Raw genomic sequence first — 22,257 nt, 5'->3', positions numbered from 1 at the left:
CAAATTGAGTGCATCTGACGAAACGGTCAGTACAAAGACATGTGGCTATTGCAGTCTCATAGCCTGTATCCGAAAAGAAAGACACATTTTGCTGATTCACAGACAAGTCTGTGAGCAGAACATATACCCTGATAGGACAGTGAAACTGGTGTTCAAATAGTAACAGTTGCCTATCCTGTTGACTTTATGGCGGTGTCCCTTTCCATATGTTTATATTATTTCCAAATACATACTTAATTTTTAAATTATGTTTTGAAGAAATAATATTCAAGGTATTTATATGAGAATATGTATTTTTCCCTTATACTACTGTATTTAATTAAATGTGCAGGTGTTGAAAATTGCAAGTGTTCACCTGGTGGTTCACTGAGCAATTTTTATTTTATTTTCTTTTTCATACAAATCTAGCAATCAGTTTATTTCATGTACAACAGTGTTGTCCAATATATATTTAATGGAATGAGAAACCATTTCCACATGTTTTGGATTATGATATAAAATATTATCTGCAATATGATAATATAACATTGTAGTGTACTACAGTACTACTCGTTGGCAGCTTTTAGGTTTTTGTTTTGTTTTGTTTTATGCAGTTTATTGCTATCTGATATATACATGTGTTTACAAAAGGTGTGTGGCTGGTTGCAAGGGGCGATTGTTACACTCTTCGGTAAGCGCATTGCCGAGTTCCTGCCGAAATGCGTGACCGGGCAAATCTGCAGCTCTGTCCACATGCGTTCGAAGGGCTGTGGTTCATGTGGATAATGAAAACCTGCTCTATTGCCGACTCTCGAACAGTGAGTTTCGCGTTATCGACCATGAGAGTGCAGTCCAGAATCTCATGATCGTATCTAGTTGCAGAACCTGTCGGTCGGTTCTTGCACGTCAGTAACGTCCATCTTCGGCTGTATCCGGAATACAACGTTTGACATCACCAGTGAAAATGGAGCCTGTCACGTCAGCGTGTCCTTCAGGGTCCCTTCAGTTCAATCCAAGCAGTGATGCTCGAACTGAATACACTTGGAGTGACGAGTTGGTTTCTCTCGGGTACTTGGCTGTGCTAGGACAAAGGAGCTGCTCACGGACGTACTCTCTTTCTCTCTCTCTCTCTCTCTCTCTCTCTCTCTCTCACGCCCACACACCCAGACAAACAAACAAACAAACAAACAATAAATAAATAAATAAATAAATAAATAAATAAATAAATAAATAAATAAATAAATAAATGACCCTTCAACTCTGACCACCTCTGAAATGGTGTTCCACAGATCACTCACAATATAAAATATATGACAGCTGAATGTTTAGTACTTTGCAGGCTTAATTAATATACTCTTTTTCGTAAAGCATGAGGTATCTTTACATCAGAATTTGGTCATATTATCCTTTAAAATAGATCAGGATGGTCACTGGGTCGAGCTTGACAATCTGGTTCATCTGATCCGATACCAACAGGGTTTAGCTTTTTGCTCAAACAAGAACTTGACAAAGAAGAAGCTTCATGAAGTTTCTCTTCACAAGCAGAAGAGAAGAAGATGTACAACTTCAGACATATCACGTGGATAAATGTTCTGCATTAGCGCCGCTGTGCCATTCTTCACAAGAAATTCAGAAATACTACAACGTTTTAGACCATGTACCCCCTCACGTACAACGTTTGAATTTAATAAGTCATTTGAAGACAAATAGCGGACTTTGACCTTTCCTCAGACCATCATGCATAAGCTGAGGAATTCTGTTGCAAGATAAACAGTACAAAGACCGCACTTCCTAGGTTGACAGGCACTGGGTGGGTCATTTTGTTGCTTGTAAATCTATCATCCAATCAGCGTATGCCAAAGGGTCACGAGGGATGTTACTTATAGACTATACTGTAGATAACAAAAATGCCATAATTAGTAACAAGTTGCCATTGCAAACAGGTTCCAAAGTCCTAAAGACGTGCCATTGATGTTGACATTCTTGCATCGTCTATCTCTGAAAGTCGTCGCGCACCCCGGAGTTAAGTTACCCGTATGTGAACACTCCCTATCAGTAAGCTCGATACTACTGGCTACAACGGACGTGTTTGGTATCGCTCGTGTGTTATCCATATCAGATCCTTCCGACGACCTCAGTCTGAAATGTAGAGACCAATACTTCTCTAAAACCATCTGATAGAGCGAACAAAATACATTGAGTGAAATTGTGTGAACTAGAGCCATGATTCGCCATACATTATTCGCCGGTGTGGTGCTTGTGTTTCTGTCGTATGTTTCCGGGCAAGCTGACATGGAACACAGTTACACCGTGGACAAACAACCTCTGAATGAAACAGCCCTGTTTGTGGCCGACGCTTTGTATAAACACCCAGTTCTATTCCGTAAGCTCCTGAAGATCAGTGCCGCTGCTCAGTCGTTAATGAAGATTGGGGGAGATGACCCCAAATCTTCAATGTTCTTGGACTTTGTCTTGGATATGTTACCAGGAGTGCTGCAGTCTCCCCAAACCGCCGGGATCCTGGAGATCCTGGCAGACGAGCTTCACAGAGTCAACATCACGGATGTGTACGGCTACATCCAAAGTCATCACTTGAACCAAACTGACCCAAAGACAAAACAGATGGTCAGCGGAAGCCTTTTGAAAAGATTTGACAAACTCAGAGCTGCCCGGAGAGTCCTGACACGTTATTCTGCGCGGGATTTTCTTCCAATGACCAGCAACGACACCATCACCGACGTCTGCTACAACGACATGATGAATTTCATGGACGCTCTCGTCAGCGCTCAGATCCCACCTCGAGACCATCTCAACTATACCTTCATTCCCTGGGCTCTCAACAGTAAGTTTGTTTGTTGCTTAAAGCCGTACTAGGCAATAATCCAGCTGCATGGCGGCGATCTGTAAATGACCACATCTGGACAAGACAAATCCAATGATCAACAGTATGATGTACGTAACTGAGATACAATGATATATGACTACCAAGTCAGCGAACCTGATTACCCGATCCTTTAATCTTTCATGAAGAATGTACTTTTGTAATTGATCGTTCTCGTCACGATATGGCTGAAATATTGCCGATGTGACGATAAATTTTAACTCACTCACTCAATTTCATCAAGACTGGTTGCCAAAGACAATTTCTAACTTGGATCTCGGCGATTTACCACTTAACATATATGTAGTTTGACCTAAGGTAACCGATCTACCGATATATGACAGCCGGAGTTCCGCATTAAAATTATTTTTTCTATGTACATATAACCCTTATTCAAGTCATCGACGCCTCCATCCTTCTTCACAGACTTAACAATTTATTGTCTTTGGCACCGTATTGATAAAGACACAATGTCTTTGAATGTGTAAATTGAATTTAGAATCAGTATTCCTTAAATCAGAGACTGAATGAATGGCTTCAACCTGAAGGTGCCAAGATATCGGCAGCGCGTTCTTGTTTAAGGGAAGATTAGAAAGGGCATGTTTAAATAACCTTTTTTTTTAAAAAAAAACAACTATTTGTCTATAGACGTTTGAATTTTCACCCTTTTGCAATTGAAATTACATGAAATTGCTCTTAAACTATCATTGCTGTTACACTGACGCTATAAGGTCTTCTAAAATGGCTTATGCGTTTCGTTTTTGGAAGAGTGTATTTATCACCTATAGCTGTACATATCTATCTAAGACCCGTGAAGGTCCCGGGGTAGAATAGGCCTTCAGCAACCCATGCTTGCCATGCTTGTCGTAAGACGCGACTAACGGGATCGGGTGGTCAGACTCGCTGACTTGGTTGACACATGTCATCGGTTCCCAATTGCGCAGATCGATGCTCATGTTGTTGATCACTGGATTGTCTGGTCCAGACTCGATTATTTACAGACCGCCGCCATATAGCTGGAATATTGCTGAGTGTGGCGTAAAACTAAACTGACTCACTCACTCATATTTATCTAATTATTAATACATCACATCTCGTGAGAAATAGGTGAGTTGAACATTGACTTTGTAAGGATTAAGTGGTGTTCATGTCTTGCATAGCGGATGGTGTCACCCAGCAAAGTGATTAGTCGTCCATGGTATTTACCGCTTGTAGTTGCCATAAAAGGTGACTATGCTTGTCGTAAGAGGCGACTAACGGGATCGGGTGGTCAGACTAGCTGACTTGGTTGACACATGTCATCGGTTCCCCATTGCGCAGATCGATGCTCATGTTGTTGATCACTGGATTGTCTGGTCCAGACTCGATTATTTACAGACCGTCGCCATATAGCTGGAATATTGCTAAGTGCGACGTAAAAATAAACTCACTCACTCACTCACTACCGCTTGAAGGCCATTCCTAGGCTTAGTAAATAATAAAGGATGGAGAATGCATGTATATCATGGCGTAAAACAACACTCAAACCTTCACTGGCCCCATCGTCACCTTGGCGAAGAAAGTCGCCCACAGTGTGGTGTTTCATTGGGCAACAAATTGTCTACGATGTAAATGGTGAATGTGTATATCATTATGACAACAGAGTTTGCTAACTATGAGTTATTACTTCTAGAGATAAACAGACATTAGATAGTTTTGGACTATGTCAGTGTCAGTGTCAACAGAAGGTGGGCAGAAGGGGATCATGGCAAACACATAAAAATCACTGTGGAGGATCATGTAAATTATAAGGCACACTGAAAAATATGAAATGTTATTAAAAAGGTTTAAAATCTCCTGCATTTTTTATAAAGAGAAAAAAGTGATAGGCACTAGGGGAGGTTCACTATATTCGTACGTTAGAAAACTCCGAAAACACTGTGTGGCTTAAAACGCTCTTGTCAGTCGAGTTAGCACATTTCTGCTTCTGGATTGGCGCGTCATTATATAATATGTCAGTACACAACTGCTTACAGTAAGGTTAGCACGTTTTGGCTTGTCTGGTCAACGTGTATTGCTAGCTGGGTTATCATGCTATTGTTTGTTAGATAGTATGATATTGCTGGTTTTGTCAGCTCACTACCACTTCTTAGGTGTGGTATTTTGCAAGTTGACACGGGTCAACATGGTATTGCCAGCAAGGTTAGCAGACTATTGGCTTTTGGATAGCATGGTGTTCCTACTTAGGTTTGCACGTGATTGCTGGTTGAATGGCATGCTCTTCCTAGGTTAGCAGGATACGGCGTGTTGGGTAACATGGTATTGATAGCTAGGTTAGCAGGATACGGCGTGTTGGGTAACATGGTATTGATAGCTAGGTTAGCAGGATACGGTGTGTTGGGTAACATGGTATTGATAGCTAGGTTAGCAGGATACGGCGTGTTGGGTAACATGGTATTGATAGCTAGGTTAGCAGGATACGGCGTGTTGGGTAACATGGTATTGATAGCTAGGTTAGCAGGATACGGCGTGTTGGGTAACATGGTATTGATAGCTAGGTCAGCAGGATGCGGCATGTTGGATAACACGGTATTGATAGCTAGGTTAGCAGGATACTGCGAGTTGGGTAACACGGTATTGATAGCTAGGTTAGCAGGATACTGCAGGTTGGGTAACATGGTATTGATAGCTAGGTTAGCAGGCTATTGTTTTATGGTAGCATGGTATTGATAGCTAGGTTAGCAGGCTATTGTTTTATGGTAGCATGGTATTGATAGCTAGGTTAGCAGGATACTGCAAGTTGGGTAACATGGTATTGATAGCTAGGTTAGCAGGCTATTGTTTTATGGTGGCATGGTATAGATAGCTAGGTTAGCAGGATACGGCGTGTTGGGTAACATGGTATTGATAGCTAGGTTAGCAGGATAATGTTTTACGGTAGCATGGTATTGACAACTACGTACAGACCGCTCAGTTAGCAGAATGATGTCTGCTGGGCCGCATGGTATTGCAGATGTGGTCAGCTCGTTATTGCTTGCTGGGGTATTGTTCGGGTATTGCGTACCATGGTGTTGCTGGTTAGGTTAGCACTCTCATGCTGGTTAGATAGCATGGTATTGCCAGCTGGGCCAGCACGCAATTGCTTGACACTGTCAGCTCTTACAAAGCTAATTCTAGGCCGCCAATAAAGCTGGAACGCCCGAATGCGGCGTGAAGCAGCATCCTCTCACTGATGCGATCACAGTCAGCTGCTGTAGTTGGAGGCGTGATCAATTCAAACCGCATTACCTGTCCTGCTCTCAAAGTCCAAGCAATGTCATACACAAACAATTGAGACTAAGGAGGTTATCAGATGATCTCCCAGTCTCGTGACACACACTGGGAATGTTAGTCGGCATCTTTTCTGAATTCAATCAGTTTTTGTCAAACGCGTGTAGTCTATTTGTTTCAATTCTGTATTTTCAGAAACACTGGCAACTGAACAAAATAAAACATATCTCTACACGAAGCATATTCTTCAGCACTAAAATATGAAAAAATACGGTACGGCACGACACGGCACGGCACGGTATGGTAGCGCTAACAAATCAACAACTAGTATTTTAATATACCTTTGAACAGTTTATTCAGCAGAAAGAAACTACAGACTTGTATGGAATCAAAATCACAGACTTCTGAGGGACGAAGGAGAACATCATGTGTGACCAAGGACCGATTGGGTAATCATGGTTTTATGACGCTCTAAGTTAGATAATAACGGACATAATAAAATATAAGGGTTTAACACTCGAACACAGTTGTGGGCGTGACAAGCGAACAATGTATGAACTGGGCCATCTTACAGCCCCCACAGTTCATGTAGTAGGAAGCAAATATTCTTGGTATGCACACCGTATTTCAAATACATCCAAGTATTATGTGACTTTTGTAGAAAGATTCGTTATCTGAGGCGCCGAGATCACGTGGTCTGAGACTTCAGCGTACGTGATCAGAAGCCACGAATCGTCCATTTCCGTAAATAGCAATCGGAATGTCTCCAACTGGTACATCTGATATATCGGTAGACGCTTGCTTGGTTTGCGGGACACGTACGTTTACGCGCACCTGTTCAAAGCATAAACCGATAACGACTGTATATAAACAGTCGATCTATGGCATCTTTCCATCCATTGAGTGATGACGATTCCTTACACGTCCCTCTCCATGCGCACGTCACGAGGGTTGATAGGTTTTTTATTGTAACTATTGAACAGTAACACATGAATAATTTTAATTATCATTTTAAAATGATCACTTACGAAAATATACCCAACAAAAATGTAGGGGAACAGGAGTGCATATAGTTTTACGCCACAAATATTGCAACCATATTCATACCACGGCGGGGGACACCAGACATCCATGAGGGGAATCAAACTCGGGTCTTCGGCGTATTGAGCGAAAGTTTTACCCACGAGGCCACCCATTTCCCGCGGGAACACGGTCCGTCGCGTACCGAAAGATCGCCAGCCGAGTACTGTTTTAACATTACAGGTGCAATTCTACAATGCTCCTAAAATCAAAGTTTTTAAGGGTTTTTTTTGTTCTTTTTGAACAAAACAAACAAACATCACTGCAACAACTTTATATGATAAGAAACTGCGTTACTAATACGGTTTCCTAATTTATCAAGCCACATATCTTAAAATCGTTTCAACAGCTTGACGTCGTTGAGTACAGCCCACTGATAATCCCACCAACTCACAGGCATGTGACGAGAGCATGACGCATTCCACCTACACGGACGTCAGTTTCACAAACGGGTATGTCAGCCGGACCCACCCTTTCATCCGCCAAGGACGTGTTACCTGCCATGTATCCATCCGCGAATCACTCCGCGAGGTCGTGCTTCTCAGCATGTCTCTGAACTTTACTCTGACAAAATGTGACCGAGGAATTCTAATTTCAGCCATATCTGCTAGGTTACTTGTGTGATAACATGACATGTACTTACATAGGTCGGGCGCTGTCGATGTTTATATCTCGTCTAAGTGGGGAACGTTTTTAAAAAGCTTTTCAGTTTTGTTTGTGTGCTTAACTTAGCACGCATTCCAGTTCGATCAGGGCGGAACAAGCCATGACGGACTAATCATCATCGCAAGGAGAAAGTTTGGGGTTGTTTTAGAAAAGACTTTTAAGTAGTATATTTGAAAACGGAATTTCTTGTAAGAATTTGCAGTTTACACCTTTCTTTACAAGATCACCCAGAACGGGCAATGAGTGGTGAGATGTCTTACTGTTAAATGTGCTGGATTTTCAACATGGCTGAGACGCCTGGTATATACTAGTCATCAAAAGTTTAGACTCACTTAAAGCACTCACTATATGCTATGTATACATATGTGATTGCATCGAAGATGAATTTCTCCACTCGTTTATGGGAACCAACTGCAAACCTTGTGCAGATGAAATAGACGAAAAACATGAATAAATATCGTGCGTGTGAACATCTGCGTTTTTGTTAAGAAATCGCCAATTTTCACTGAATTTCATCATCTAACAAACTCACGACAATACTCTTTTCAACGCAACGAATTTGTTACATCAGGGCCTGTGTTAAAGGTTCCTTTAAACAGTATGGAATATTTTTTTTAAAATCTAGGTTAGACCAGTCGGTTCCTTTACTCAGTATGGAATATTTACAAAATCTAGGTTAGAACTGTCGGTTCTTTTAAACAGTATGGAATATTTACAAAATCTAGATTAGACCAGTCGGTTCCTATAAACAGAATGGAATATTTACAAAATCTAGGTTAGACCAGTCGGTTCCTTTAAACAGTATGGAATATTTACAAAATCTAGGTTAGACTAGTCGGTTCCTTTAACCAGCATGGAATATTTACAAAATCTAGGTTAGACCAGTCGGTTCCTTTAAACAGTATGGAATATTTACAAAATCTAGGTTAGACCAGTCGGTTCCTTTAACCAGCATGGAATATTTACAAAATCTAGGTTAGACCAGTCGGTTCCTTAAAACAGCATGGAATGTTTACAAAATCTAGGCTAGAACAGTTGACTAGAGCAAGTAGCTGCGTTTATACTAGTGCGTCTTAATTTTTGATGGGAAGTATATATTTGCTGTGCCATCCTCATAGCCCCGTCCGACCTCACTCGCTTGAGTGTCAGTTATCCAGGGCACTCTGCTGGCTAGTCTGGAATTTGACCTTGCAACTGCGAACCTGGGCCTGCCGTTTGACCTTGGCGTTATATGCGTATTCCCAGTAATAAAGGTTATCTCACACTATTTAGATAAAGGTCAGCGTTAATATCGCACTAAGAAGGCTTTGACATGGTCCCTGTTAAACGTCTCATTATCATAATAAATAAACGGGCGTCAGTCTTACAGATATAACGTAGGCCCACTGCAAACAACTGCTGACAGGTGGGGCTTTCCCGGCCTCTAAGGGGTCACAAATGGTCACAGAAACTACATGTACTATTAGCGTGCACCAGATTAAGACTACACCAGATATCACACTTCGCTGCATAGGGTCCTAGGTTACAAACGACACAAACGAAAGCCCTTACACACTTCTATGTAGCGAAAGCCATAGCGTTTCCTATACACAACTCTCTGAGCAGACAGTAAGGACAGTTGAAATTAAAGTCATCATGTATTGATATACCTTATAGAATCTACCTTTAGAAGTATCAAGAAATACCAAACAGTTATAAACGTCATCAAACGTAGGATGAAAACGGTCGTAGTGAAAACTTACGCTGCAAGTAAGTGACTGAGTTTAGTTTTACGCCACACTAAGCAATACACCAACTACATATCGGTGAAACGCTGCAAACATGAACATCATTAATTGTTGCCTCCTTGCTTTCAGGAATCTTGGTAGCAGTATTGCTTCGGGATACTCTCAAATATTCTATTTTTATGGCAAGCGTAAGAAAACCTAATCACGTGAATATATATATTACTTTCTACATTTTGTCAGTGTTCGACTCTTTCGGTAAACCTACGGGTGGTATCACTAAGGGTTCCCTCTACTGGGTCGGGTCATATGACCTTTGCATGTCCACCAAGGCTGGACTTCCGGCGGGCGTCATTCTGGGAAACAGGACACTCACGACTCCGATCAAGTTCAATGGGAAGTTCTGTAGAGCCCAGTTCAGACTTCCGGAGAAGCTGATCGAAAGTTTCAATGTGGTACGTTTTGTTTGTTTGTTTGTGGGTTTGTTTATTTGTTTAATACCACACTCAACAATACTCCATCCATGTGGAGGTGATCTGTAAATAATTAAGACTGGACCAGACGATGCAGTCGTTACAATGTGATTAGTGAAACACTTTCGGTCCTACGCATGACATTAATTCTGCTTCCAAAGTGACTAAGTAAAAGCCATTATCATTGACGTAATATTTGTTGCTTCTTTACAATATATTACAAGATATGACATCGCAAAAATGAACGGATTGAATTCGGAACAGATTTTTAATTTTGCAAACAATGATATAGTGTCAAATATTGAAACATGGAGTATGAACAAAAGTTTAAGAATTTTGATAGAAATATGCGTTCACCTATAGTAATTCGTTGATGAGGTGGTTGATATGGTTAAATGATGAATGAATGAATGACATGCTGTTTTGATTGTTATTTCTTACAGGACACACGTGGCGTCAAGTTGAGTCTTTCCTGGGGAATATGTGTGCCTGACTCTTGTCACAGCAATGACATCGCCCAAATGTTTGATTTAGGTACGTCCTAGATACGCAGTCTTGTTTGACTTGGTACGTCCGAGACACAGCCTATTTGACTTAGGTACGCCTTAAAAAGGCATGTTTGACTTAAGTACGTCATCATGTTTGACAACGTTATGCCTTCGATACAGTCATGTTTGAACGGATGCACGTCCTCGATGGAATGATGTTTAACTTAGGCACGTCTTAGATACAGTCATGTACGTTCTAGATACAGTCATGTTTGTTTTAGGTACGTCCTACAGTCATGTTTGACTTCGGTACGTTCTAGATACAGTCATGTTTGACTTCGGTACGTCCCAGATACAGTTATGTTTGACTTAGCTACCTCCTAGATACAGTGACGATATTGCCCAGTTGTTTAACAATTGCACTACCTAAACACAATGATAACATCGTCCAGACGTTTCACTTAGATACCTTTGAGATAGGGTGATTAATTTAGAACATACTGTCTCGGATGAAGTTCATCTATTTCTCATGTCCTGAAACAGTTATAATAATGTTCTATACTTCGCAGGAATTATGAAGGGGAAAGGACTTACGCCCCACACGGTCACCTGCTTCGAGGACAGGGATCTCACCAAAGACACGTCGGGACTCGTTGCCGCGTAAGTACTTGTCAAACTATCGTTGTTTCGCCTTTGTATGTGGATCGATTGACACTTTAATAGTCGCCATGCGTAGAATTTAGCAGAGAGTGTCCCCAGTAGCCGTGTCCTGCACGGATTTGGAGTCCCCAGGGTCTAGATTTTCGAAGCTCTCTTAGCCCTAAGATGGTCGTAACTGCCATTCATTAACATTAACTTACGACTATCTTGGCGCTAAGAGGGCTTCGAAAATCTAGGCCCTGGAGATTAGAACTGCAAGTCTTCGGCAACACGTGCTTGTCGTAAGAAGCGACTGACGAAATCGGGTGGTCGGGCTCATGAACTTGGTTGACTCATGTCATCGTATCCTAATTGCGTAGATCGATGCTCGTGATGTTGATCACTGGATTGTCTGGTCCACGTTGGATCATTCACAGACCGTCGCCTTAAAGCTTGAATATTGCTGAGTGTGGCGTAAAACAAACGAGCAAACAAACAAGAAAACAAACAAAGAAGCTTACCGTTATGAGTCACAATAGGTACCGGCATCCAAACCTATCTCAAGGAAAAAAGTGCTAGATGAGGTAGTCTAGTCATTAAAGCTTTCACTCGTTACGCCGAAGGCAAGGTTCGATTCCCAACATAGGTACAATGTGTGCAAACTATTTCTTGTGTCCCCTTGCTATAACTGGAATATTGCTAAAGGCAGCAAAAAACCCAGCTCACTCACTCACTCACTCACTCAAAAAATTCTTCTTACAGGATTATCTTACTGATCTTTGTTGTCGTCGTGGTATTCTCCACTCTAGTGGATGGGATCGGCGACTGGATCAAAGACAACATTAATACTGATAGCGAAGGGAGCGACAACTCTTACGAATTGGGTAAAGTCAACGGCAACCTCAACGGTGGCTTCGTGGCCGATCCAGAAGAGAGCAGTCAGAGTGTGATGGAGCTGAAATCAGCGGGAGAACTCCCTCCTGCCTACACACCCCACCAAAACGACAAAGGAGACCTGGGAGAGGAGTACCTGAATGGCAGAGTCAAGAAGATCAATAACGCCACTGGGGCCAAGGTTAGCAGGACCTCAAAAGGGAAGCCGAAACAAACAGGTACTCTTAATCCTTACATATACGGACCATTAGCGCAAGAGTGAAAGAGTATGGTTGCTGTTAGCAATATTCCAGAAATAGCCCGGAACCAGAAATGGGTTTAATACATAGTACACATGTAGGGGATCGAACCCGGGTCTTTTGCGTGACGAGCGGACGCTTTAACCACTGGGCTATCCCAACGTTCAAACAATCTGGAGAGGGCTTATAATGGAATATTATTACAATCAAGGGCATGGATCAACTTAGTGGTTGAAGCCTTCGCTTGCCACAAGACAGAACTGAGTCCCAGTATGACTACAAAGCTACACTTTATGTTGTCCAGTAACTTGTAGGTAACCCACACAATTGTATTCCCATATTCCTCAAATAGACCGAAATACATACACGATTGTCCCATGCGTTTTCCACTAATTTCGTTCCACTGTTTCAGTGTGTCAACAGCTGATCAAGGCTTTCTCTCTGTACACAAACATCCCCAAAATCTTGAACGGGACGAAGAATCCTAACGCCATCCATTGCCTGCACGGCATCAGATTCTTCAGCATCTTGTGGATCATCCTCGGCCACACCTACAACTACGGTATCCTCTCAGTCCAAGACAACCCTACGACGGGTGAGTGTATTCAGGGTGGAATGTTTGTCCTTAGTTAAAGAGCCTGGCAAAGCTTGGTGTTCGGGAATCAAAGAATTTTCGGGGGCCGGCTTGGTCGGAGAGTTTTTCAGTCGTCTAGCTTCGAGTCATAGGTGGGTAGTTGTCTTGCATCGACTCTGAGAGCTGGACTGTAGGCTTGGTGCAGCTTTGAGAGTTTGGGAGTCGCAATGTTCAAACCCGAGATATAGCCGGAATACATGGCTATAATATATACTAGGGAAGGGACGGGTAACCTCAAGACGGGTGGGTAATGAGCTGAATCCGGGTACCCGTCTCAATATCCGGACCCGTTATGATGATGTGACTGACAGATGAAACGGTGTAATATGTCATTCTGTCATGATTAAAAAGGTTGTATTGCCTTTGAAGATTTCTACATAATCTACGGTCATAGATTTGGAATATAATACATAGATAAGATATTGAAAAACTCGAAAGTTTAGCCTCCGAGCAGTAGAATACATGGTCATTTTTTGCAAAGTTGATGTCAGGAATGAACATATCGGGAATCTGAGTAGGGTAATAAGGGGTCTGGTATCCGGGTAGAAAATTTGGACCCTTCCCGGCCTTGAAATATACACCAAGCAATTCATCTTCTTTACACTGCTATGTGTTTAACGTTTCCAGCCAACCTCCTCGACGCTGACAAGCTGTTCCATCGCTTCTCCTTCCAGGGAATCCAAGCTGCCGGTTTCGCCGTGGACACATTCTTCCTGCTAAGGTTAGAGTCCACATGCAAGAAACGTCCATGGGCTCCATCCACAAAACGTTCGTAGGTCTGCGTCATTCGTAAACCAACGACAAAGTACAGAGATACGACTGGTCGTAACGTAACGAACGCTTTGTGGATGGCCTTGATTTTCTAAGCTGTCTAAGAGCTAAGGTAGTCGTAAGTTAATGTTAAAGCATGGCACTTACGAATATCTTAGCGCTAGGAATACTCCGAAAATTCAGGTCCAGGGCCTAGATTTTCGAAGCTCTCCTAGCGCTATGATAGTCGTAAGTGCCATACATTAACATTACGTTACAACTACCTCATAGACCTGATATTTCGAACTCTCTTAGTGATATGACAGTCGTAATGTTATTGTATGGTACTTACGACTATCGTAGCGCTAAGAGAGCTTCGAAAGTTAAGACTCAGGACCCAGGACCACACGTAAAGCCGGAATACCCTTCATTTGGATGTGTACAGTGTGTACATGCAGGTCCCTTGGTCGATGAAATGCTCATCTCCTTTTAACCTACGTGAACATCCAACCCATGTTTTGCCAAATACAGCAGTGCCGTCAATGGCCTGCGTCTGTTCTAAGGGTAATTGTACTTATTAAAGTTCTGGAATCTGGAAAGCATGTATTCAGCTCACTCTGAACACACCTGTGTCGCGCTTGGAGTACATCAGGGCAGGGCTTGGAAGGTGATTCTCCAAACGGCCGCTACCTTCCGTCTGTCTGCAAATATAAATTGCAAATGTTTTACTGGAACCATATTCTGTTACCGAAAGTAATTGAAAACATTGGCAACTTTATCCAGAGAGATAAAATTGTTTTAGTGTGTTTTGTTTTGTTTTGTTTTGTTTTTGTTTTTGTTTTGTTTTGTTTTGTTTTGTTGTGTTTTGTTTTGTTTTGTTTTTTTTGTTTTATTTTGTTTTTTTTTGTTTTGTTTTGTTTTTGTTTTTGTTTTGTTTTGTTTTGTTTTTTTTGTTTTGTTTTGTTTTGTTTTTGTTTTTGTTTTTGTTTTGTTTTGTTTTGTTTTTGTTTTTGTTTTTGTTTTGTTTTGTTTTGTTTTGTTTTGTTTTGTTTTTGTTTTTGTTTTGGTTGGCTGACCCAGGTAGTAAGGGGAAGTAACCTCGCATCAATTGCGTCTTTTCTCGTCTCCAGCGGTCTTCTTATCTGCTTCCTGACATTGAAGGATCTGAAGAAGAGGCCTGTCAACTGTGGCTACATGGGGATGTTCTACTTTCACAGATACTGGCGGTAAGGGTTATTTTCATGTCCAAATCTTTCAGTATTTATGCTGTTGTATATAGAGAGATGGTGGATACTGATGTTCAAATATTCCTTATCTTCTTATTCCGGCAAAAACTTAATATTTCTTTGCTCCATTATCGTGCAAAATGGCCATAGTGCTGAGGGGCGTTGCAGCTGGCAGTCATATTGATGGTACTAACAGGCAACTGTTGGCAACCATATTAATTATATTGACAATTGTATAAGCAGTATGGATAACTGAAATCAAGTAATTTTGGTGTCGATTAAGTAATCAGTGGTAACATGTCTGCAACAGCCTGACCCCCATCTACATGATCGTCATGATGGCGTTCTCGTGTCTGTACCAATACTTGGGAGAGGGGCCTCTCTGGCCGGCAGAGTTACCGGCGGCGGACAACTGTAAGCGGTACTGGTGGACCAACCTCCTCTACGTCAACAACCTCGTCCACGTGGACGACCAGGTGGGTCACCGAGGTTACCTTTGTTCACAGTAACAATCTGCTTAAATGTTGTATTTGACGTGAATTTGGGTGATGATACCTTGAAGGATCTACCAGGGATACAAATGACGATCGACTTGCACGGCATGGACGTGCTAATCCAGAATACAAAACGGCATGGATAGTACGACATCAACAACTGGCTCAATATGTCTTAATCTTAATGAACTTGGCTGTCTCGTCGGTCACATGGAGCCATTTGGGGGGTTCTAAAAACGAAAGTTAATTTGTAAGGGGCAACTACGGGATGGGATCGACGTTAACGGCGTTAACCGATAAACGAGCATAGATCATGTTTTAGTATTGTTACTAGGGGAATACATTTATGTCAGGTACTGTATGTGACTCTTCCCTCCACAGTGCCTGGGATGGTCGTGGTACCTGGCTGATGATATGCAGTTCTACATCATCTCACCATTGTTTATCCTCCTTCTTCATCAGTGAGTGGTTCATTATGTTAAACAAAATGTTAGGGATCATGAATATTATAGAGACACGTTTGTATGAGAAAACGATGTTGAAACCAATTCACAAAATTTAATCAGGATTCCTAACTCCTTTTTTGTCTGAGTGAATATGGTTTTAAGTCGCTTTGGGCAATATTCCAGCAATATCACGGCGGAGACAACAGAAATGGGCACACGTTGTAATTAATCGAACCTGAGTTTTCAGCGTGATGAGCGAACACTTTTAAAGTTTGGCTACCCCACCGCCTCTCGATGATATAAACGTAATTTAACTACCCAATCATGTTTTATAATCATGTTTTCCCTGTTATCTCAGCATCCCTATTGCTGGTATCCTGGCAACCGTGATGATGATGTTTGCTGGGATTGGCTCTTCCTTCGCGATGGAATACAAATACGGCGGGGACATGTTCAGGTGAGTAATGGTGAACCAAATTAGCTACCAAAAATTAGCTTTCCTGTTTAACGCCGCGCTCAGCAATATTCCATCTTTGTAGTGGTAATCTGTAAACAAAATGACCCTGGGTCAGATAATCCAGGGATCAACATCACAAGCTACGCAGGTATGTCAACCAAGTCAGCGAGTCTGTCCACCTGATCCCGTTGCATGGATTGTTCAAGAACAATTCAGATCTCTTCGGGTAAATACATTTATTAACTCTACCAGTTGGTTTGTAGCTAACGCCGTATTCAGGAACATTTCAGCTAAATAGTGGCGTTCTGTCAATAATCGTGTATGGACCAGACAATTCAGTGATCAAGATCATGAGCATCGATGTTAGAAAATGGGAACCGATGACACGTGTCAGCCAAGTCGGCGAACCTGACCACCCGAGGCCGGTGGTCGCCTCTTACATACACGGATTACTGAAGATCAATTCTACCCTGGATCTTCACTAGTTTAACTCCCCTAGACCCCGGCATACACATTAAAACAGGATTTCAGTTCAAACCCCAGAATGAAAGAACATGTCTTGATCGAAAAGAAATGTTTTTGTCTCCCTGCATGTTGTAGTTTAAAGTATTTTATTTTGTTTCTGTATTTTTTTACAAAAGCATAGCTACAATTTTTGGACGAAATTAAAATGTACATCTGAAGTTTGAGGCAAGTTTGGTGTGCAGCAAAACTGGGTCATAGTGATACATACGACATATATCAGGATGGACCACGGACCATTTGACACATCACCCACTGGGCCACCAGCCGCTACCCCGTGACGTAAACATAAAAATGGGAAGGAAAGAACCAACAAATAAATATATGCAATTTGATCACGACTGTTTTGTTTATTTGGACTAACAGAGCTCACTTTAAGAAAAAAAATATTGCATATGGAATATATATGCTCGGAATCGCCAAACAGATAAATAAATAAATAAATAAATAAATAAATAAATAAATAAATAAATAAATAAATCACCAATCAAAACATGAATGGTCTTTGTCAAGAGGTTACGTGGTCAAAAGTCCACGTGAAGAGTTTTTGAGTTATTGGTGTACCACGTTTTGATTGCTGTACAGGATGAAGGAAAACCCCCATTACTGGTCGGATGTGTACATCGTCCCATGGACCCGTGTCGGCGCCTACTGTGTCGGCATTCTCCTCGGCTACATCATGCTCAAAACCAAGAAAGGAACGCTGTCTAACGTAAGCGTCTGATTGGTGAAACACTAAGCTGAAGAAAAACATGTCATTTGGATTTGCGAGTTATGTACCGCATTTCAATTCAATTCAATTTGGATTATAAATCCATTCGGATGTCACTATTTATTTTAAGCTGTTATCCGGTTAACGAGTCAGAAACATTTGTAAGGCACATGACGCTTAAGAGATAAACATCATGTGTTGGCCAATTTTGAAGCACGACAATTCATTTGGAACCAATGGCGTTAGTCGGAGGTTTCAAATGAAATGTTCTCATGTATGTACATGTTGTGTTTTATAGACAAAAGCTCTGCTTGGCTGGATTTTGACGTTCACTGTGGGTCTGACTTTGTGCTACGTCACATACGACTTCCGCGCAGATGGCAAGGACCCATGGCCGAGGTGGGGAACATCAATTTATGAATCGTTCGGGAGGCCGTTGTGGGCGATGTGTGTTGCCTGGATCATCTTCGCATGTCACAATGGGAAAGGAGGTAAGAATTACCCACAAAACTAATCACATCATCCACTATTCATTTCAGAAACTGGATTTTAGTAATCATGACATTGATCATCGCCATACCTAAGATCACTTAGTGGAACGGGTCACAACTCAATAGGACAATTATTTCAGCGTGGTTTTTTTTGTCTAACTCCGCTCTCAGCAGTATTCCAGCTACATGATGGCGGTCTGTAAATAATCCAAAATCTGGATCAGACAATCCAGTGATCGACAGCAGTGTTGATCTATGCAGTGTGGATACGGTGATGTGTGTCAACGAAGTCAGTGGGTCTGACCGCCTAATGCCACGAGTCACCTCTTAAGGCAAACATGGATCAAAGACAAATTCTAACCAGGATCTTCACGAGTCCAGTGCTTGCCGTCATTGTGAATGTAGGTTATCAGCCCAGTACTTGTTTCTTGGGTTTCAGCAGACTGATATGCTATTGAAATTTAAAGACTTCAGAGAGACCCGGGATTAATTTCGTCACTGATATCCCATACATCAAGGTCAAGGTCACAACGATGTCTTATTCTTCCGGTTGCAGGCATCATCAACAACATCCTGTCCTTCAGCGGCATCATCCCGCTGTCGAGGCTGACGTATGCCGCCTACCTCCTCCATCCCGTCATGATGATTATCTATGTCTTCGGCAAAAAGTCCCTCATATACATCAGCGACTACGACATCGTGAGTGGCACATGTTGTGTTATTGTGACAGTTGTGACGTCAGTAGGGAAGTTACAGTAGAATCTAACGTTGCTGTAGCAGTGCTTGGTAAAGACAGTGGCTGTAGAAGTCAACAGTAATAGCGGTTGTAGTAGCAACAGCAACAGCAGCAGCAGTAGCAGTAGTAGTTTATGCTTTATTGACAATGTAATAGTAGTAGCAGCAGCAGCAACAGTACCAGTAGTAGTAGTAGTAGTAGCAGCAGTAGTAGTAGTAGCAGCAGCAGTAGTTGTAGTAGTAGTAGTTGCCGTATCATATCGAGTACCTGTGGCATTGAAAGGAAAAGTGGTAGTTGTAGTAGCAGCAGCATTAGTAGTAGTAGCACTAGTAGTTGTTGTAGTAATAGTAGTAGTAGCAGTAACAGCAGCAGTAGTAGTAATAATACGTAGTAGTAGTAGTAGCAGCAGTAGCAGTAGTAGTAGTTGTAATAGGTAGTAGTAGTAGCAGCAGCAGCAGTAGTAGTAGTAGTAGCAGTAGTAGTAGTAGCAGCAGTAGTAGTAGTAGTAGTAGCAGCAGCAGTAGTAGTAGTAGTAATAGGTAGTAGTAGTAGCAGCAGCAGCAGCAGCAGCAGTAGTAGTAGTAGTAGCAGTAGCAGAAGATGCAGCAGAGCGAGTATCTGTCATTTTGATAGAAAAGGTAATAGTAATACTTGCAAGAGCTATACCAGCAATAATAAGAAAGTAGTTGGAAGATGATCGGCAGCTGAAGCATTCGGGGTCCCAGTAGTCATCGGTGAGCAGTAACATAACCAGTTTAGCAGCATGTGCATTTTCTGAGCTTGGCATGCATATGGGATTCGAACAGAGATCTATAACACAGTGGCGTTTACAATGCGGTTTCGAGGTGACCCTCGTAACCCTCATGCTTAAGGCAAATTTTATATGATTGTGTATCAAGCATTAAGTTTGTTGAGGTGTCGGAGGCGTTTTGCCATGTGCACATTTAGGATTTATCTTATTTGTCATTAGCTGCGCTCTTGCATAAACGTATCACGTGACATCAAATGTGTTTCAGGCTTACCTGTACATGGGTCACGTGATCTGTACCTACCTGGCGGCGTTCTTCTTCTCCAGTATCTTTGAAGCGCCCTTCCTCACCCTGGAGAAGGTCCTCTTCCGGCGCGGCGGCCATTCAAGCTAATAATGCATGTATTGCTCAAATTACATTTGCACTGGAATTTCAATTAGCGTACTGCATTTGAATTGCAATGAAAACTGGAGTACAGGTGCACTCTGATAGTTAAAAGTCGTCACAGTGCATCTTTACAAATTTTGTTTTAAAATCAATTATTTGTGCATTTTGTGATATCGATAATGGCCAGTCCAGCTAACAACGCGTATATGGTCCAGTCAGTGTTTGGGTACTATTACTTACGTATATTTTCATACTTTGCTATGGGACAGACCCACTGTCCTAGTTATTGAACAAAAAATAAAAGCAGCGCAGGTCAAGAATTAATAAGCTTTTTTCGCATGTTTTACGCGTCGCAATCCGTTCATGACTAACCCGTTTCTTTACTACCCAGCAAAAAATTAGACTCACTTGAAGGACTCACTATCGGTTACATCGAAGATGAATTTCTCCACTAACTTGGGGGAACCATTTGCAAACCCTATGCAGATAAATTGCACAAGGATCATACATTACATTGCTTAAAAGCATATGCAAATATTGTGCATGTGAACAGCTGCGCTTTGGTGTGAAGTTTTGCAAAGAATTCGTCTATTCCACTGAGTAGTGGACAAGACTCTTTTCAAAGGTACGAATTTGTTTTACGGTACATCAGTTCATGTGCAAACAGTACTTTTAAACAGCAAACTCTTGTTTGAAACAGAGGTGTAAGTGGCTAAATTTACACTAGTGAGTCTAAACGTTTGATGAGTAGTACATGTACATGTATCGACACAGTGATCTGATGAATTTTCGTCGTTTTGTTTGCATTTTGTTTCATGTATTTTTATTGACAATGTTTCTGGTTAATTTTGTTTGTTTGATTTTGTAATGATTACACGATGCCATTTAGAAAGTGGTCAAATGCAACATATGTCATATTTGGGATTTCACTTTCTTAGTAAAGTACAAATTCTAGTACTTTTTTTTCGGTTCGGGTGCGGGTTCGAATCCCGGATGGGACTCAACCGAAAAAAAAAAAAAAAAGTACTAGAATTTGTACTTTACTAAGAAAGTGAAATCCCAAATATGACATATGTTGATTTTGTAATGTCACCGATAAAAACGATATTGTTAACATCCAACTTTGGAAAATGTTGAATTTATGTTTTAGACAGTTTTGATGAAGATGTTTACATATTGCACACCTGGAAAGGAAAGAAGACAGAATTGTCCGATAATGCCGAATGCCTTTTAGACATAATAGGTTTTTAGAAAAATCATACTGGGAAATAATCTGAGTGCTTTGAGTAAAAAAGTGTGTGAATGGTTTGGCTGTTACGCCTTTTTGAACAATAATCCGGGACAAATGTATGCACTCAAAAACAGAGTATGTGTAAACAACAGAAAAAATTGTAATATGTTCAAGGTTTCAAATTAAAAAAAAAATACTACTGTAAGCATGATGGTTTTAGGATTCTGCTAGAGAGTATATACGATATAAATGATTTAAGGCTGTAATGGTATTACTGGTTTACTGTGTTATTTTGTATGTGTGTGTATCGTAAAAACTGTGATATCTGTATGTAGTTACCTCTCGTAAATGTGACATGTGATCGATTTCTATCTTTTTCAACAAAAAAGATGTTGTATTTCAATATTTATATATTTATATACAAACGTGATATTCTTTTTTTCTGTAAATAATAATTTTATTTACTCAAAAATGGTCAGTATGTCAAAATACCTCTTAATCTTTGAAAATATTGATTGCTCGTAATTGTGATTCTGTGTAAATACAAATAAAAGGAATGTAAACCTACAAATCCTTTGTACAATGGTCGCTTTGTGAAATGGGCCCTGATATTTCCGATCTTCGAATAAATAATAAAAAACGAAAATAAACTTCTATTTCTGTGGTTTTACAACCAGAAGATAAAAGACCCCCCATATACTGTATTCCAGCATGAGTGAGTGAGTTGAATTCGAAGTTTTACGCCGCTTTTGAGCAATATTTCAGCAAAACCACTGCATGGGACACCAGAAATGGGCTACACATACAGGGAATCGAACCCGGGTATTCGGCGTGACACGCGAACGCTTCAACCACAAGGCTACCCAATATCCCCTAATCCAACTTGAACATTATTCTCGTGTGACACAGAGTGAGTGAGTGATTGAGTACATGGAATCAAGTCTTACGGCCATCCCCCCAAACGTAGGCAGACATATCTTAGATAGCCAGGGAGGCGATGTGCACCCTTGGAAACCCCATCCCCCCTCTGGATCCGCCTATGACATCAGCCCCCATCTCTTCTTACACAATAAAACCTTGTCTTAAAACATCAGTTCACACCCTTGACAT

The 22,257-nt window shown here is 41.3% G+C and overlaps 1 protein-coding gene across 1 annotated transcript; it reads left to right on the top strand.

Moving 5' to 3' along the window:
* Positions 1–2,030: 2,030 nt before the first annotated feature.
* LOC137268831 (O-acyltransferase like protein-like) lies at positions 2,031–21,797 on the top strand. The gene is made up of 15 exons (XM_067803397.1): positions 2,031–2,821; positions 9,823–10,034; positions 10,496–10,586; positions 11,110–11,200; positions 11,942–12,291; positions 12,725–12,907; positions 13,574–13,667; positions 14,827–14,922; positions 15,233–15,398; positions 15,798–15,877; positions 16,221–16,319; positions 17,427–17,553; positions 17,852–18,044; positions 18,601–18,743; positions 19,797–21,797. The coding sequence occupies exons 1-15, from the start codon at positions 2,203–2,205 to the stop codon at positions 19,920–19,922; spliced, it is 2,670 nt and encodes an 889-aa protein (XP_067659498.1). The 5' UTR covers positions 2,031–2,202; the 3' UTR covers positions 19,923–21,797.
* Positions 21,798–22,257: the final 460 nt, after the last annotated feature.

The sequence above is a fragment of the Haliotis asinina genome, chromosome 16 (assembly GCF_037392515.1).
Source record: "Haliotis asinina isolate JCU_RB_2024 chromosome 16, JCU_Hal_asi_v2, whole genome shotgun sequence".
NCBI lineage: Eukaryota > Metazoa > Mollusca > Gastropoda > Lepetellida > Haliotidae > Haliotis > Haliotis asinina.
Note: the sequence above shows the minus strand (reverse complement) of the source record. Positions and strands in the feature narration are given on the sequence as shown.

Coding starts and splice junctions, on each gene's coding strand:
- LOC137268831 (XM_067803397.1), top strand. CDS start 2,203: ATGATTCGCCATACATTATTCGCCGGTGTGGTGCTTGTGTTTCTGTCG. Junction 12,292..12,724: donor AGGGAAGCCGAAACAAACAG/GTACTCTTAATC, acceptor CCACTGTTTCAG/TGTGTCAACAGCTGATCAAG. Junction 16,320..17,426: donor TACGGCGGGGACATGTTCAG/GTGAGTAATGGT, acceptor ATTGCTGTACAG/GATGAAGGAAAACCCCCATT.